Genomic DNA, 16,147 nt, shown 5'->3' with positions numbered 1-16,147 from the left:
AGAAAAATCAACAGTCCAAAGCTTGAGGATCTAACTCTTCCCCTAAGATCTGTCCAAGAAACCCAAAGAAATGGTTTCTTACGGTAAAAGGCAGAAATTTCAAGTAAGCTAAAATTTTCATCACTTGTTTACAGAGACTTGGGGTCACATTGACAAAAACTTTGTGTTATTGGTCACTATTAAACTGCTTTAAACTATATATGGTCTTCAGCTTTATCACACAAATTTCTAACTTAGCATTGAGTAAATTTCATGCTTATTGTCCTTTTATTTAATGTCCATTTAAACACTGGGTATTAAGTCTTTGGAGAGTAACTAGTCTCAAATATAACACTGTTTGTGTATGAAAATTAAATGCAAATTATATTATTTTTTTATAGGGAAAGGAGAAAGAGGATGAGTGTCTTCTCAAAGGTCGTGGCAACTTCCTTGGTCCATGTTTAGGTGAATAACTTAAATATATTCAATTTTTGGTATCTAAATTCACCAGCTGCCAAAAGCTCTGAAACCATTTTCACACTATGTTTTATAAAGAATCTCAGGAAACCAGGTGAGCCATTCCAGGACCACAAGGCTGCACTCAACTGAGAGGACACTGTCCTTGGCCCAGTTGTTCCCAACTCACCACCTGGCTTTCTCAACTGTGGTGCTACTGACACTGGCACCAGATTAGTCTTTGCTGTGGGGGTTGCCCTGTGCATTGTGGAACGTTTAACAGCATCCCTGGTCTCCACCCACTAGATGCCAGTAGCATCCCCACTCCCACCATGTTGTAACAAGCAAAAATGTCTCCAGACATTGCCAAATGTCCCCTGGGGAGAATGGTTGAGAACTGCTGATACAGACCAACTGTGTACACAGGAAAATTTGAGCTCTATGGGTCAGGGGGAACTAGGGTCAAATCCAAATCTGCTATTTACCAGCCAGTTAACCTTTCCCAAGTCATTTGACTTTCTTTAGTCCTTGTCCCGTCCTTGTAAAACAAGACATTACACCTCCCTCACAGGGTTGATGATGATGAAAAATATATAAAATATACCAAGTGTCTAGTAGGTACCCAGCAACTATTAACTCCTTTTCTCCTCTCCTTTGCTCACTCCCATTGCTATGAGTGCTATGAGTTCACCACTATAACCTCAGGATGACAGCAGAGGGAGATGAAGAGAGTGAGCATACGCTCTTCATTGCCCTGGAGGAATGATTCTAATACTAGGACATTATACACACAGCTATTTTACTTGGAAGAAACTATTACAAATTGTACCTCAAAGAAGAATCAAAAAGATTATAAAGGCATGTCCTACTATAAAAGATTCCAAGAAAGCACTCCTAGGCTTTCCAAACACTTTGTGATGATTCTATCCCATACCTGTATTTGTGCCAATGCCCAAGTGGGCCCCAATTTAAGAAAACTGTGGGTCCACTGAAAAAATACAGGGGAAATCAGCTTCCTCAAGGGAACAGGGGATGGCATCCATGTAAAGAGACCAAAGTAGGAAAAGTGTGATGAGATTTGAATAGAATGGAAAACAAGAGTCAAAGAAGTCAAGCAACTGAGGAGGAATGAGAAAGGCTTTTTTTGAAGTCAATTAATTGCAACTAGATGGCTTAGTTCCCAGGCTGATTCACACCTGGAGGCCCGTTGCTATGTGCTTTAGTGGGAGAGGAACAGAAAATCTCCGTAGCATTGAAGTGTTAACAAAAAATCCCACCATGCCGTGGGAACTACAATATACTGCATGATGAAAGTAAATGTTATGGCACTTGACTTCGCGGCCTATAATCTCCCATTCAATCGGAACAGAGATTCTTCCATCAGGAAGAGAAAACTGGACAATTTAATTTTCCTTTCTATTCATGCGCAGGCCTGTTTGGAGCTCATCCATGTATTCCTATTATGTTACTTGAAATATGGCCACACAGTTTGATACAAACAATATCTCAAACTGACATCAACAAGTCAGCTTTGGACCAACTGATTTCATTCTCAATTATCTTGGGCAGACAGATGCTGGTAGCTGCCCACACAAGATCTGAAAAAGCCACATTCTCTAATTTAATATTAAAATGATTTAAAATTATAGCTTTATTAAGAGGAAACACAGATTTATTTATAGCTACCAACGATGATTTCTAATGGGTTTTAAGGCTGTATTCTGTGATTTCACTGCGGCCCACATTTGGACAGCTTCAACTGTCTGAATCACTAACAAAACATTCTGGTACAGATAATTTCCTTCTTGATTCAAAGCAATGAACAGATGCTACAAAAGCAGATATACAAAAGCAGCCCGGAAGAGACCCAGCCCCTTGGCAATGTCCTAATCTTGACAGACCCACCTGCAAAGAACGTTTCTGGATTTGGACCTAAGACACTGCTTAAACTCCTCTCCTCCATTGGCCCTGGTGATGCTGTAAGAGCCCACTTGTCCCTTAGGTGTGGGCTTTGCACCAGGTTTAGTCCTCAGTTCTAGGTCCTTCTTTGTCTTTTCTCATGGTAAGGATTTTACTTATTCTCCTGACTATCACTTTTACGCAAACAACATGAAAAGTACGCATCTCTGCCTTTCGGCAGCTCACCAAGTGATTTTACATAATTCTGGAAGACAAGGTATAGAAGTTGAGAGAGACAGTAGTAGTCTTCACAGAGAAAGCAAGTTGAGGCTCAGAGAGTTGGTGTAAATTACAGAAGGTCACCAAGCCAGGAAGCAGCACAATCAACAGCACTCAAACCCAGGTCCGCAGGTGCCAAGCCCTGCTTTCTTGTCTCCTGGAAGGTACTAATCTCCACTGCAATCCCTGCCCACCTCTCTGGCCTCAGCCTCCACCTTCAGTCCACATGGAGCACTGATGCGAGATGTCTGACCACATCTCAATGTCAACATGATTAAATTCATCACGTTTACCCCAAACCAGTTTCTCCTCTGGATATGTTTATTTCAATCCAAGTCACTCCCCCGCCTCAGTGATCCCTCAACCCTAAAAAACATCAGAGCTAACAAATCAGTCTCTCCTCCTCTCCACTCCCAAATCTGATCTGCTCCCGAGGACCAGTGATCATTCTCTTTCATTGCTCCTCCACAGCTAACCCCCTTCTTTCCAATCCTCCTGTGAGCAGCTCGCCTCTGGCTCTCTCTCACTACCTCTCAGGTGAACTATCAATAAACTGACTCCCTGACACCCATCTACCCTTCATCTGATGAGTTCCACAAAGCTCCATCAGTTATTATCTGAATTTTTAGACTTGATTATGTCACTTCAGTGTCAACCATCCATGGCTCCCACTGCCTATAGAAAAAATGACAAATCCATTCCTCCCAAATTCAGAGCAGCCCTGACTTCCATTTCTGGGTCAGCACCTTGCTCTGCACCAGGCTGACTGATGCCCAGGATCAGCACTCCCCATGTGACTTCCTGCCTGCCTCTGCCTTGACCGAAGCGAATCTAACTTCCAGATCCAGGTCAGTCTGTCCCACTTTGCAGAGCCTGCTCTGACATCCTGGACACCACAGAGCAGCCCCAACTCTGATGAGTATTACTTTCTACCACTCAGTTAGCATACTCAGTGTGACACTTCCCATTTGCTGTCTTGGGGGCCACAACAGACCCAAAGTCCCTGGAAAGTGGGGCCTGTGTACAAGGGCCCTGGCATCTATTGAACCTTGCACTTGAAGAGTAGGTACTCAAGTATTTAGTGGTTGTTGACAAGGCTGCCAATCATTATTTCTGGCAATGCAAATAATATATACATTAAATTATTAGCTTGAGGAATTAGTCTTCTGGGATTAATGTCTTCTTGGCAAAATGAGAGTGAACCAAACCTCAGCATCTATTTCTGGGCTCCCTGATCCATACACAGTATGAAAAGCTTCCGTAGGCCAAGCCCCCTCCATCAATGCCCCAGTATTTCCGAACTAGATCATCAGACTGAAAATCCCAGGATTCTTATTTTTGCGACAGCCACCTTAGCCATCTCCAGACCCAAAGGAAACAAGGCTCAGGGGCCAGTGCCCTTCACAGCAGGGCACAGCCCTGTGCATCCTGGACATGGGTGACACCTCCTTTCCTGGGGGTGCCCCATGGGACCCTCACTGCCACTTCGCCAATGGGCCAGCCAGCCTTAGCATGGGGCCCAAGGGCTGAACCACAGCAGTGAAACCAGAACTTAATCACGCTCATTCTGATGATTCCTTCTCATTCACAGCCAATGGCTGCTCTGCTCTTTTCTGCCCTTTAACCAGGTCCAAAGCTGCAGCAGGCCAGCTTTGCTATTATTGTTGCATCCGCCCAAGCTGTCAGAAGCTCCTGGTCACACTTCCTGACCAGGCTTCTCAAAGGCTAAGAGAGGATGTAAAAGAGTTTCTGAAACCAGGGCAAGTACCTGTGGTGTTTATGATCACAACAACGAATTGTACTCCCAGGCTGTCATAAGACTGGACCAGACTGCAGGTCAGCAGTTGCAAAGATGCAACTCGATTAGTAGGTTCAGAATAAAACAGCACCCCAAAAAGAGTAACCCCAGGTGATAAGACTGCTCATGATAGGCACCCCAGTACCTCTTACAAGGCCTGCTAACTGTCAGCCGTTTGTTTCTAAATTGAGCTGCTGCTGCTGCTAAGTTGCTGCAGTCGTGTCTGACTCTGTGCGACCCCATAGACGGCAGCCCAGCAGGCTCCCCCTTCCCTGGGATACTCCAGGCAAGAACACTGGAGTGGGTTGCCATTCCTTCTCCAATGCATGAAAGTGAAAAGTGAAAGTGAAGTCGCTCAGTCGTGTCCGACTCTTAGCGACCCCATGGACTGCAGCCTACCAGGCTCCTCCATCCATGGGATTTTCCAGGCAAGAGTACTGGAGTGGGGTGCCATTGCCTTCTCCACTAAATTGAGCATCCAATGCAAATCATGCTAGACCTTCCACCTCAAATCAATCCCTGATAGTGGTTGCCAGAGCTTAGGGAAGGGAAGGGGGGCGGGAGGTATGCTTAGTATTAATAGTTATAAAAAGGCCACACGAGGGATCCTAGCGGTGATAGAAATGTTCTGCAACTTGACTCTGGTGGTCGATATACAAACCTACACATGTGACCTAAGTGCAGAGAACTAAACACACACAAACACTGCTACAACTGAAGAGTCCAGTGGGCTGTATTAATGTCAATATCCTGCTGTGACTGTGCACTCTAGTTTCATAAGATGTTACCACTGGAAGACACTGGGCAAAGGGTATGTGGATCTCTCTTCACTGTTTCTTACAATTGTGTGTGAACTTCTATTTCAAAATAAAAAATTTCACTTATAAAAGACTAATTCCAAAATGCATACTTCTGGCCGTGACGGGTACAAATAAAGATGTACAGATGAAAGAAATGTAGTCCCTGAACCTGGACTTCTTCAAAGGGCTATCACCCAAACAGTGGCCTCAACCAGCATGCACTTGACTGCACTCCACCCACGCACAATCCCCCCCGCCCCAAAGCCCTTGGACTTGTCTACGCACTGGCTCCAGCTACCTTCCCATTTGTCACATGGTGGGATCTTGACCTTGGGAAAACTCATGTTCTGAACTAAGTGGCAATTACTGCACCAAAGCTCATTTTTAACTCAAAGTCAAAACACTTAGTGCTGTGTCTACAGTGAATTCTGCCATGTGGCATGTCCACCCATTCACCTTTTTACACTAGATACATAAATCACTGGAAAATATGAGTATAAATGCTAATGCCCACTTCTCCAAAAGGTTTATTCATCATTTCTTTTCATTAGACCTCACGAGGAATTTCTCCTAAGGTAGGGGAGAGTAAAAATCCTAGGCATTCTGTTTTAATGTGGAAACCACCCTCACGTCCCTTATTTATAAAACTACAACATCAAAACTGACCGAGGGCTGTTAGCTTCACATTTAAATGGTTGTGTTAGTTGACATCAGGCTGCTGGAAGGGGTAAACCGCGTGCTGCAGTTCCTTTCAAGTTTTGCAAAGAGAATGGAGAATGCTCTCCTTACTCACCAATGTCATTGCTGCGGTCTGAGAGGTCCTTGTCCAGCATGCCAGGTATTGAGCTGCCCACCAAGTCGATCTTGGCACCATCACCCCTACATTAAAGACACAAGTCTTTTAATAATTGGCATGTGTCTTCATCATTTTGTCAGCTTTCTTGCACACAATTTAAGGGGTATGCTGCGCCTGGGGTGGGTCGCACTGTTTCCTGTGAGGGGGCCAGTGGGAGCCGACAAGCTGTCCAACCACGTGGGCCTTAGAGCAAACCAGCCGATACACTGAAAACCCTCCTCTCCTGCACACATTTTCAAAGATGGCTATTTTAATAACAAGTGTTCAGCAAGGCACCTTCAGCCACAAATCCTCCTGCTGGCCCACAGGGTGCGACGTAGGGCTTGCTCCCGCCCTATGGCCAAATAAGCACCAGCGAATGATAACCGGGAGCTTCCCTTTTAAGGAGCCAGGAATTTAGCCAGTGCCACTTGTCAAAGGTCGGCTACTTTTAACCTTGAGAAAAAGGGTTTCTGGCCTGGAGCTGAGGTATCAGCCAGGCTGTTGACAGGCACAAGGTGTCAGGTTGAGATCTGGCAACTTGAAGGCTGGCGCTGGGGTGGGGACCCGTAAAATGAGACAGCTGTTGGGTGGGTGCCCCCAGGTCCGTCAGGACACGAGAGACTTCCCTCTGTATGTGGGCTAGGAGCAGCCCGTTGGGAGGATGGGGACAGGCCTCCAAGATGATGAAACAGGCCACTCATGCACGGGCAGAAGATTCCTCCAAGTCCCCCCAAAATGGGCAGTTCTGGGAACCCTTTCAGGGAGATGAGCCACGAACTAGATTATCCAAGGTCTGTGATGGCAAGTGAAACAGGCAGATCTTTGCTCTTAAAGCAAGAGACTTTTGTCACAGCCCGTGGTCACCATGTAGCCAAACTACACAAGTAACAGATTCACTCCAGGAGAATTGGTCAAATACCCACCACACTGATGGCTACTGAGTAATGAGAGGTACTTGGTAATGAGAGGGCCAAGCCAGGTGGTACCCACACTGGTGGGGGGGGATCTCATCATCTAAATGGGGGAAAGAGACAGACAGAGAGCCCCAAGCACACATGGCATAGGCTGAGTAAGATACAGGGGCATCTCAGTCTTCGGGGAATCAAGAACTGGGTCAGGACAGATACCTGTGGGCAGGCCATAGGCACACAGAGAAGGTGGCCTTATAGTTGGGCCTTGGAGGAAAAGGGAGAAAGGACATGACAGAGCAAGGGCCCAAGGCATCTGGGAGGGCCCAGAGTGGCCAGGGAGTCTCAGGGCTGCAGTCTGAGGTCCCCAGAGAGCAGTGAAAGGACAAAGGTTGGCAAAGGTCAGATGGTGCTGGGCTGAGTTCCACGGGGTTCGGTGCGTCCTGGAAGCAATGGGGACAGAAGAAAGCTGAAGCTGGTGACCCATGAACCTGGAGGTAAGAGGCAGACTTCTGGGTTCCTTACTCAAGAAGAGGTGATGGGGGTGGCATTCAGCGAGACACGCATATCCTTGTGACAGAAGGCCCAGGAGAAAGAGGTCAGCTTCCCTGAGCTCCCAGATGAACAAGACTGACTCTCAACCTCAAGTGCCCTTGCCAGAAGATGAGCAGACGTGAGAACTCCACGGGACCAGGGCTGGGCTAGATGGCTTGGTCCCCACCAAGAGGAAAGACAACTTGAGGACTGTGTGAGAGCAGCAGGAGACTGCCTCGCCTCAACCCCCAAGGTTGTGGGACCCCTGGGCCGAGTTTCCATAGGTAACCCCACCTCCATCCCCTGGCTACTGAAGCCCGGGCCCCACAAGCACACTCGCCTGGACAGACGCCAAGCCAAGTGGAGTGGCAGGATTGAGGACATTTATTTCAAAACATTTTACTGGCAGGGCTCCTGCATCTGCTAATTTGAATGTGACCTTCTGAATGAAATGCTTTAGAAATGCATTTCTTACTCTTAGTAAGAAAACACTTTCATTTTTAAAAATTCTTGAGGATTCTTAAGCTATGGAGCTGGAATGATTTGGGGCTGTCAGCTTCCTGATTCACGGACTACACTCAAGTCGTGCTCATAGCCAGCTAACTCTGTCCTTTGGGAACGCAACAAGGACTAAAAGTTACGAGAACACATGTTCTGTCTGGGGAGAGACGTCACTCAGGCAAGGAAGGTCCAGTTAATTCCACTAGCCTGTTTTTCTTTTGGCCAAAGGGGAGGATGATTGGAGGTGACACTGCAGAGACCATCAGGGCAGAGGTGGGGGTGTTGGAGGTGCTGGTGGGGGGAGGAACTTTGCACATCAGTGAACCACGTATATCTCAGAACAACTCAGCTGCTTCTGAACACGTGGCTTATTCGTGCATTTTGGGAACTGCGAATCTTGTAGCTACCATTTCCCTCTTTGGTTTGACACATGGAAGCTTCCAGTCCAACGTTAGCCTCTCTCGAGGGGCCCTAGAGTACTCTATGTGCATTGCTGTGCTCCTCTGATCTTGGGCTGTATTACTTATATCTGCCCTTATTTCCACTTTATTGTCACCCTTGTAACTATTTTATTCTTTTATATGCATTTTCTAAAGTTACCTCCAAGCCTTTGGGGACCAGGGCAGGGTAAAAAGAAGTAATTTTTCAGAATGGGGTATATATTCATAGCGTTTGAAATATTCATCTGGAGGTCTATGCTAAAGAGATAGTCTGAAATACCCAAATGGGTTTTGTGGATCAAGATGTTTCTCATAGCATTATCTGTAATATAGAAAAACTGAAAAGAACTGGAATTTTTCATAAATAGGGGAACAGTTGAAAACCTATGATATTTGATGGACTTTGATATAACCATTAAAATGATATACAAACAGTTCATGACAACAGGGACAAATGCTTATGTTACAACGTCAACTGAAAAACACAAGTTAAAATTGACATACACCTTACTTCACAGGCACCCACATGCCCTTCTGATATATTAGGAAGAGGGATTTTTTTTTTTAAGGCTAGAAGAACATGTATTTACAGTGGTTATTCCTGGGGAGTCTGATGGGTGATTTCTAGCACTAGCCCAGCACCTGGTACATGGCAGGAGCTCAAAAATACTTGTGGAATGAATGAACGTTTGCCTTTTTTTCCTGAAATGGGAATGCATTATGTATTTATAAGAATCGCACTTTTCCCCAAAAGACATAAAGTTGTACAACATTCAGTATGATCACACCTATGTAAAAGCGATGGAAAACAAACCGAGTCATACATAGGAAAAAGATGGGCAAGAAACAGTTTGAAATGTTAATAGCAGTTGTCTCTAGGATAAGCCTATAGGTGAATTTTTCCTTCCTTTGAAAGTTCACTCTTTTTTTTTTTTTAAAGTTCACTTTCAATAAAAGAGATGCGTACAGCGTACAATTCAGGCAGCTTCTGTTCGCTCCCATTTCTCCCCAATAGTATCATCCAGGTAAAAGACAAGACTGCCTGGCCCCTACCTACAAACTCTCCTTTAAGGATCTCCCCGATCCAGGGGCCTCTGTGATCCCCTGTGACCACACCTGGAACTCACCTGGGAACCAGTTGTGGCGGGGGTGGGTGGGTAGTGGAGTTACAAAGCCTACCCTGACAAGGCCAGGTTATGAGGAGCACCCGCCCAAAGAAATAGGGAACAGCACCTGTGAGTGACCCCTTCCCAGATTCTAAAGTGCCCACCATATTCTGACAGGAAGGAGACTGGGACACCCCCATCTTTAAATGAGCTCTGATCCCTCATGCCAAGAGCAGACAGAGGCTTTCAGCTGAAATTATCTTCTACACAGGGCCAGAAGCAAGCCTATTTTGAAAACACAGTAGGTGCAGTTTAAAAAAGGTTCTGATCCTTCCAAGTAGGGAAGCTGCAGCTGGTGTTTTGACAGTGTTCAGACTGTGGGTGTGGAAGCGTTTTACAATGTCTATTTGTAAATGCCTTTCACTGTATTTATAGATGCTTACAACAAAGCTAATGAATTTCAGTTCTGAAAAATAGCAGAATTTCTGAAATTCTCCAAAGCACATGTTTGGAGCGGCTGACACCCAATGAGGCTGCAGCCCTCCATGGTCCCTGTTCTCCTCCAGTCTACCCAACACATGGGTACCATTTTGGCAAAAAGGATGTTACTAAATTCAACAAAAGAGGAAGAGCTCATCCTTTTGCAGTTTACTAGCTCCTGTGAGGATTTTTTTTTAATGGTGAGTTTCTATGCCCATGGGTGTTAAATAAAAGGAGAAAATAGAAGAAAGCAGGCATATCTCCACATAGCCAATGATGTCGGAATGTGACCCTCACTCAACTCTGATTTTTAAGCCAAAATAATGCTATTTTTCTTGTATTTCTTCAGCAGATTTGATTATGGATACTTAAAACACGTGACTCGGGTAGGCAACTAGCAACCAAGAGTCTCCATGCTTTGCTGGCCAGGGACCTGAAATCGCAGGTAATGGGCTGACCAGCCCAAGGACATCCGGCAGGAGTAAGTGGAACTCGCAATCCCAGAGAACTAACAGCAGTACCACACTTGACTGACTGCCTACCATGAACCAGGCATGAAGATGAGATCCTTCCAGGTAAGATTCAACCGCCCCAACTGTCCCTTGAAGAAGCTCCTCTGTGTGGTAGACAGAGAGCCGCACCACTCAGAGCCCTCTTCTGTGAAGTGGGTAGCCCTCACTGCTAGGAGAGGTGCCGGCCCCTCCAGGGACCACCTCAGCTGCAGGGAGCCTCCTTCAGCCTTCCAGGGCAGCCCACGCTTCAAGGTATAAAAGTCTCAGCCATTTCAGAGGGGGTTTTGGGGGAGAATGGATACATGTATACGTATGGCTGAGTCCCTTTGCTTTTCACTTGAGACTATCACAACATTGTTAGTTGCCTGGACCCCAATACAAAATGCTTTTGGTGTTAAAAATTTAATAAAAGAAAGTCTCAGTCATTTCAGCTGAACATTGGACAAGTCAGAGGAGTCATTTTAGTCCCAAAGCTCCATGGATTTGGCCAAGGCTTTGGTAGGCAGCATCACAACTTTTCTCCCTCTGCCCAACATGGCTTCCTTCTCTCTCCCTATAGGCACTGACCCCTCCACGTATCTTGCATTCTAAACACTGCCACAGAGGCTGATTTCCGGAGAAGCCCACCTGGGTGGCCCTTCTTTTTATTATATAGAGCAGGAAACTCAGGCTCAGTGAGAGGAAGTCACTTGCTGACAAAAGGTTATAAAACCAGTAGAGTGGTGGCATCTGGATTTGAACCTACTAACTCTGACTCTGGAGCCCAAGCTCTTAACCACTTCTCAGAGCTGCTTCACTCAGCCTGCTGGTCCTGGAGACCGTGCGGCAGGGTGGATGCCTGGCCGCCTGTGTCACTGCAGCTCACTGACAGCTGGGGACATCGCCTTGGCTCCCCGAGTTAAAAAGTGCTAATAATAAACAAAAATCACATACCCGAACCCAGAGGGGCCTGCTCTTCCCCCTCAGATCCGAGACGTGAGACGGGGCACATGAACAGTTGGAAATGTGGAAGACACGCCACGCGCATCCCCTGAGAACATGAGCTCAGCTAGTGGCCTGGCCCAATTTAGCCCAACTTGGGACAGTTAAGCCAAGACACGTGGCCTGGAAAAGATGCTGAAGTGCACAGGAGGCTGAGGCAAGCAAACAAGTACGATAAATAAATGAATGAAGATCAGCACTAACAGCAGCAGCTAAAATCCACCCAAAAGACCCTATGACCCTTCTAGAGGGGAGTGGGGATGAAGGGAAACGGTGAGTCTACTTATTCCTACCAAGCGAAAGACTCCAAGTCCAGATGATGAATCTTTTTGTCAGTCTCCCTTCTGGACCCTCAGCAGGATCTATTACTATCATGTAAATGCTTGGGTTTTAACTGTCTAAAAATTGTTACAGAGGTTAAAAAAAAAAAAGCTGGGGAAGAAAGGAAAGAAAAAAGCAGCAGAAAATCTTCGTCCCCTGTTCTCAGAAAATCACTGAGGGGCACCCCTTCAATCTTTGATTTTCCCCCCAGCTTTCATCCTGCCTGGGTTGTTGTTCAGTTGCTAAGTCATGTTTGACTCTTTGCGACCCCATGGACTGCAGCATGCCAGGCTTCCCTGTCCTTCACTGTCTCTTGGAGTTTGCTCAAACTCATGTCCATTGAGTCAGTGATGGATCCTGCCTGGGAGTCTAGCCACTTACAGGGATGATGACAGATGGCAGATGGGAAGTTGCTAGAGAAACGACTGCAGATTCTCTCTCTTCTCTCTTACTCCAACCCTGCAACCTTGTTTTATCAGCCCCTTCTGATGCAAAATCACCCTATCTTACTGCTCACCTCCTTCGTCTTGGTCCAACCATGCACTGAGGATGCAAGGTCAGAGGAAGTGAATGCTCTCCCCTGCTTTCCAGGCTGCCTTCTCATAACATCTCAGACTTAGGCTCTGATTATGAAAACTGGGTAGAGATTACCCAGCTCAAGCCCCCATTTTCTTACAGACAAGGGAGCTGTGCTCCAAGGCCGGGAGCTATGAGCCCGAGATCATGCAGTTAATTGGTGGCCACACTGAAACTAGATAGAAGCTTCCTGACACCCAGCCCTATCTTTGCCCACCACCCTTGGGGCAGTAATAATCAAAATGTACACGTTTGATGCTTCTAGAGCTATTTCTCTCACAAAAAAAGCAGTGATAATGGCCCTTCCTGGGCCCTTTCTGCCTGGGGAGGTTGAATCTTTCCTTTAGAAAAGGACAAAATGGCGGCAGCAGCGAGGCCAGGGGTGCAGGAAGCGGGGACCAGAGTGGTTTTCCTGGCAGCTCTCCCCTCACACCGTGTCCCTGTTTGGATGAGCACAGAGAGGTTTGGCTATTTATAGTTGGTGAAGACACTTTGGAAGATGACGGGACACTGCCCGCTCAATTCTCCCCCACATTTCTGTTCTCTGTGCAGACTCTGCAAGTGTGTGTGGAAACAGGCCTCTGTCCAGAGCCCATCCAGGGCATGATGAGCCCCATAGCCCCTGAGGCCAAAGAACAATGTCACCCACAGCCCTCATCTGCAGACGCACAGCCGGGTATCTCAGAGGGGCGAGGGGCTTTTCAGATGCCTGGAGGAGGGGCTTCTCATCATCAAGCAACTCTGAGAAGAGTCTGGGGGTGGGTGTCACTTGGAGGACGAGTGTTCATAGAAACAACCCGTGGGAAAAGCGTTACATGAACCACGTAGTACTGTGGCCATGTGGGGTGCCACTATCTGCTACTGATTCCTTGCTTGCCTCTGGCCATCACTGGCAGGAAAATCAATGTGGCTCAGTCAGGGCTAAGGCTAAACCATCACTACTGCTGGATCTCGCTGCAGGGAAGAAAATTCATTCTTTGTGAGGGTAGAAAGATGTATGGAGAGAGTTATACATACAAATGAAATGAGGCGAGCAAATATTGCACAGACATTTCTACATGATGACCAGGTGTTTCTATAGGATTCTACAGGATTTCTATAGAATCCTGTCCTGTAGGATTCTTGTGCTCCATACATCACCCGCCCTCCCTCAGGCCCCAGCCTTCCCTCTGCTTCCACTCCCTGGAGACTCTTTGTTGTGCAGTCTTGAGGGTGTCCCTATTTCCCCATTCCCTCAGGGCTACCAAGCCTGATCACCATATGGCAAACCTTCTCCCAGTAAGGTCACCCACTGAGCTCTCGCAGCGAGGAAAAAAGATAGACTGAGGACCTCATAAGTACCAGCTGAAGAGCTAGGTGCCCTGGGGGTGGTGGTGGAAATGGAGACTCAGGAGGCGGCTACCGTGCCCAAAGCCACAGGGTAAAGAAGCAGAGGGGTGGGCTTCTGACCCTGGTGGGCCTGGCTCCAAAGCCCAGTAAGCAATGGGTGAGCAGGAAGAAGGTCTGGCCTAGTTACCAGAGTTAACTACCACCCAGAAGAAAGCCTGGTCAAGGGGAGGCACTTGATACATTTCTGAAATGAATGAATGACACACACACTCCTCTCTTATCACTGAGTTCATATCTAGCACCCATTTTTCATCTTTTCCCCATAGCTGAGTTTCTCACAAGATAAGTCTACTTGTGCTCGGTTGCCCATCTGTTATTTCTTCAACTCAACCTGAGTTTGTCTCTCACCCCCAACTATTGTACAGAATCAGCTTGACTGGGATCACTAAGGGCCAAGTAGTGACCAAAGACCACGAGTGCCTTTCAGTCTCCCAGGCTCTCACTTTGGTGGCAGTTTTCATAGTGGGCATGGCAAACCAGTGGCGGCAGCAGCCCCAGGAGCTTGCTAGAAATACAAATTCTCAGGCCTGAACCCAGATCTCCTAAATTAGAAGCTTGGGGAGCAGCGACCTGTGTTTTAACAAGCCTGCAGGTGATGGAGACGCACATTCAAGTGTGAGACCCACTGGCCAGTAGCCAGTCCACCCTCCCTTCTCCTAGCTTCCATGGCCACACCGCCTACCCACCCTTTCCCACGGCTCTTCATCCTTCCTCCACTCTGTAAGCAACAATTTTCCCCACTGCTGTCTGTACCCTCTCCTCCTCTTCTCTGTAATCTCCTGGAGTGATTATAGCCATTCCATGCCTGTAACTATCGTCTACGAGCCAGTGACACCTACCTCTGTAATTTCTAGCCAAGATCTCTCCTGAATTCTCCAAAGACATATCTTGGTCCTGACTTGTAGAGAAGAAGGGAAACACTCAAGCATCACATGCCACATCCCTAGGAATCTCTGAAAAGACGTTTAGAATACTCAAGCAATCCAAACTCAAAATGGTGGCCTGACCACCTGGGTGTACATCCTACATGCCTGCTTAGGGAACATTTGGGTGCACTCTGGCCAGCTTTCCCTCTTTTTTTAAAAAATTAAATGATTGATTAGTTTAGAGCTAATAAGAGCAAAGGTCTTTTTAAATGCTTTCTTTTGGTGGGTATGGGGACCACACAAGTCATAGAACCACTAGACCAGCTTACTTTGGGCTAATTTGTATCCCGAGGGGCTTGAAGCAGCCTGGATGCCTGCATAAATCTAAAGAAAAATTAATTTCTGTGTGGGCAAGTTGGTCTCCAGAGAGACATCTGCCCTTCCCTAAGCGCTAAGTTGATATTTGGCATATAAATGTTTACTTAATCGTTGCCTCAAGCTAAAATGTCTCAGGACTAAACAGCCACTAATCTCCCAGGGTTTCCCTGATATCCAGGGCTCCCTCTTCATTATGAGGGGAAAATGTACAACTCCACGGTCCCTCACACCCGATCCCTGTTCCAGGACACTTCACATAGCCTTCAGCCTTTCATGGGAAAGGTACCTGGTGTGTTTAAGACCTAAAGGAATAGACCATTTCCAAGAAGCACAGGTCTGGGAAACCACTAGTCCTCATGCCCACAGCCTGGTGTCCAAGACCTGACTGCCAGTCTTCTCACTGAGATTCCTCCTCTGACACAGGCTTCCACATTTAAAGCCAGGGGAAAGTACCTTCTGTGGTGCTTGAGCCACAGTAACCAACTCCATCCACCTAAAACCTCTTGACTTAATGACCTGCTACCACTCTACTGAAACTTTCTCATGATTGACTGTCATCAACTCCCAGAATGCACTGACATCCACCTGGAAGGATACTGGCTTTGAGAACATGAGCCTCATCTCACTTCAGCTCTTGCCATCTTCCTGAGCCTGTGACAGCCATGTGGGCGATCCATCCCCCCACCCTCCTTCCCCTGGTCCCTTTAGCACTTACAACCTTCATTCACCCTCAGTCACCCACATTCAGGGCCCTTCCCTCGTGGATATGTCCATCTTCAGACCCACTCCACCTCCGAAGTTGTGAACACCAATCTCCTCTTTCTGACCAGCATCTCTGATACCTCTGACCATCAACTTTCCCCACTTTCAGCTCCCACTCCATCCCTGCTCACCTCATCGACTCTTACTTCTTTTGGCTTCACTTCCTTTCCCTCCATCCCAGAGCCCCTATCACTCAAGTTCCATCTCCCCAGCCCCCAATTCCCTGTGCTGCCCCAGACAACCAGCAAAGCTCCCTGGCAACGTGGACTAAAGGTCTTGCTCCCACTTGCCTGTTCTTTGGGAAGAAAATGAAGGGTTATTACAACTTGGGGTGTCCGTGTTTG

The 16,147-nt window shown here is 47.0% G+C and overlaps 1 protein-coding gene across 12 annotated transcripts in view; it reads right to left on the bottom strand.

Moving 5' to 3' along the window:
* Positions 1–16,147, bottom strand: part of SH3KBP1 (SH3 domain containing kinase binding protein 1) — a 350,398-nt gene that overhangs the window by 30,368 nt on the left and 303,883 nt on the right. For all 12 annotated transcript variants that reach the window (XM_081566026.1, XM_081566027.1, XM_081566033.1 and 9 more), the window contains one exon: positions 6,005–6,090. In XM_081566026.1, the coding sequence (XP_081422152.1) occupies positions 6,005–6,090 (86 nt within the window). The remainder of the gene's footprint in view (positions 1–6,004; positions 6,091–16,147) is intronic.

Source organism: Giraffa tippelskirchi, chromosome X, assembly GCF_054371585.1.
Source record: "Giraffa tippelskirchi isolate mGirTip1 chromosome X, T2T-mGirTip1v1.2.pri, whole genome shotgun sequence".
Lineage (NCBI taxonomy): Eukaryota > Metazoa > Chordata > Mammalia > Artiodactyla > Giraffidae > Giraffa > Giraffa tippelskirchi.
This window is presented reverse-complemented; position numbering and strand designations above follow the sequence as displayed.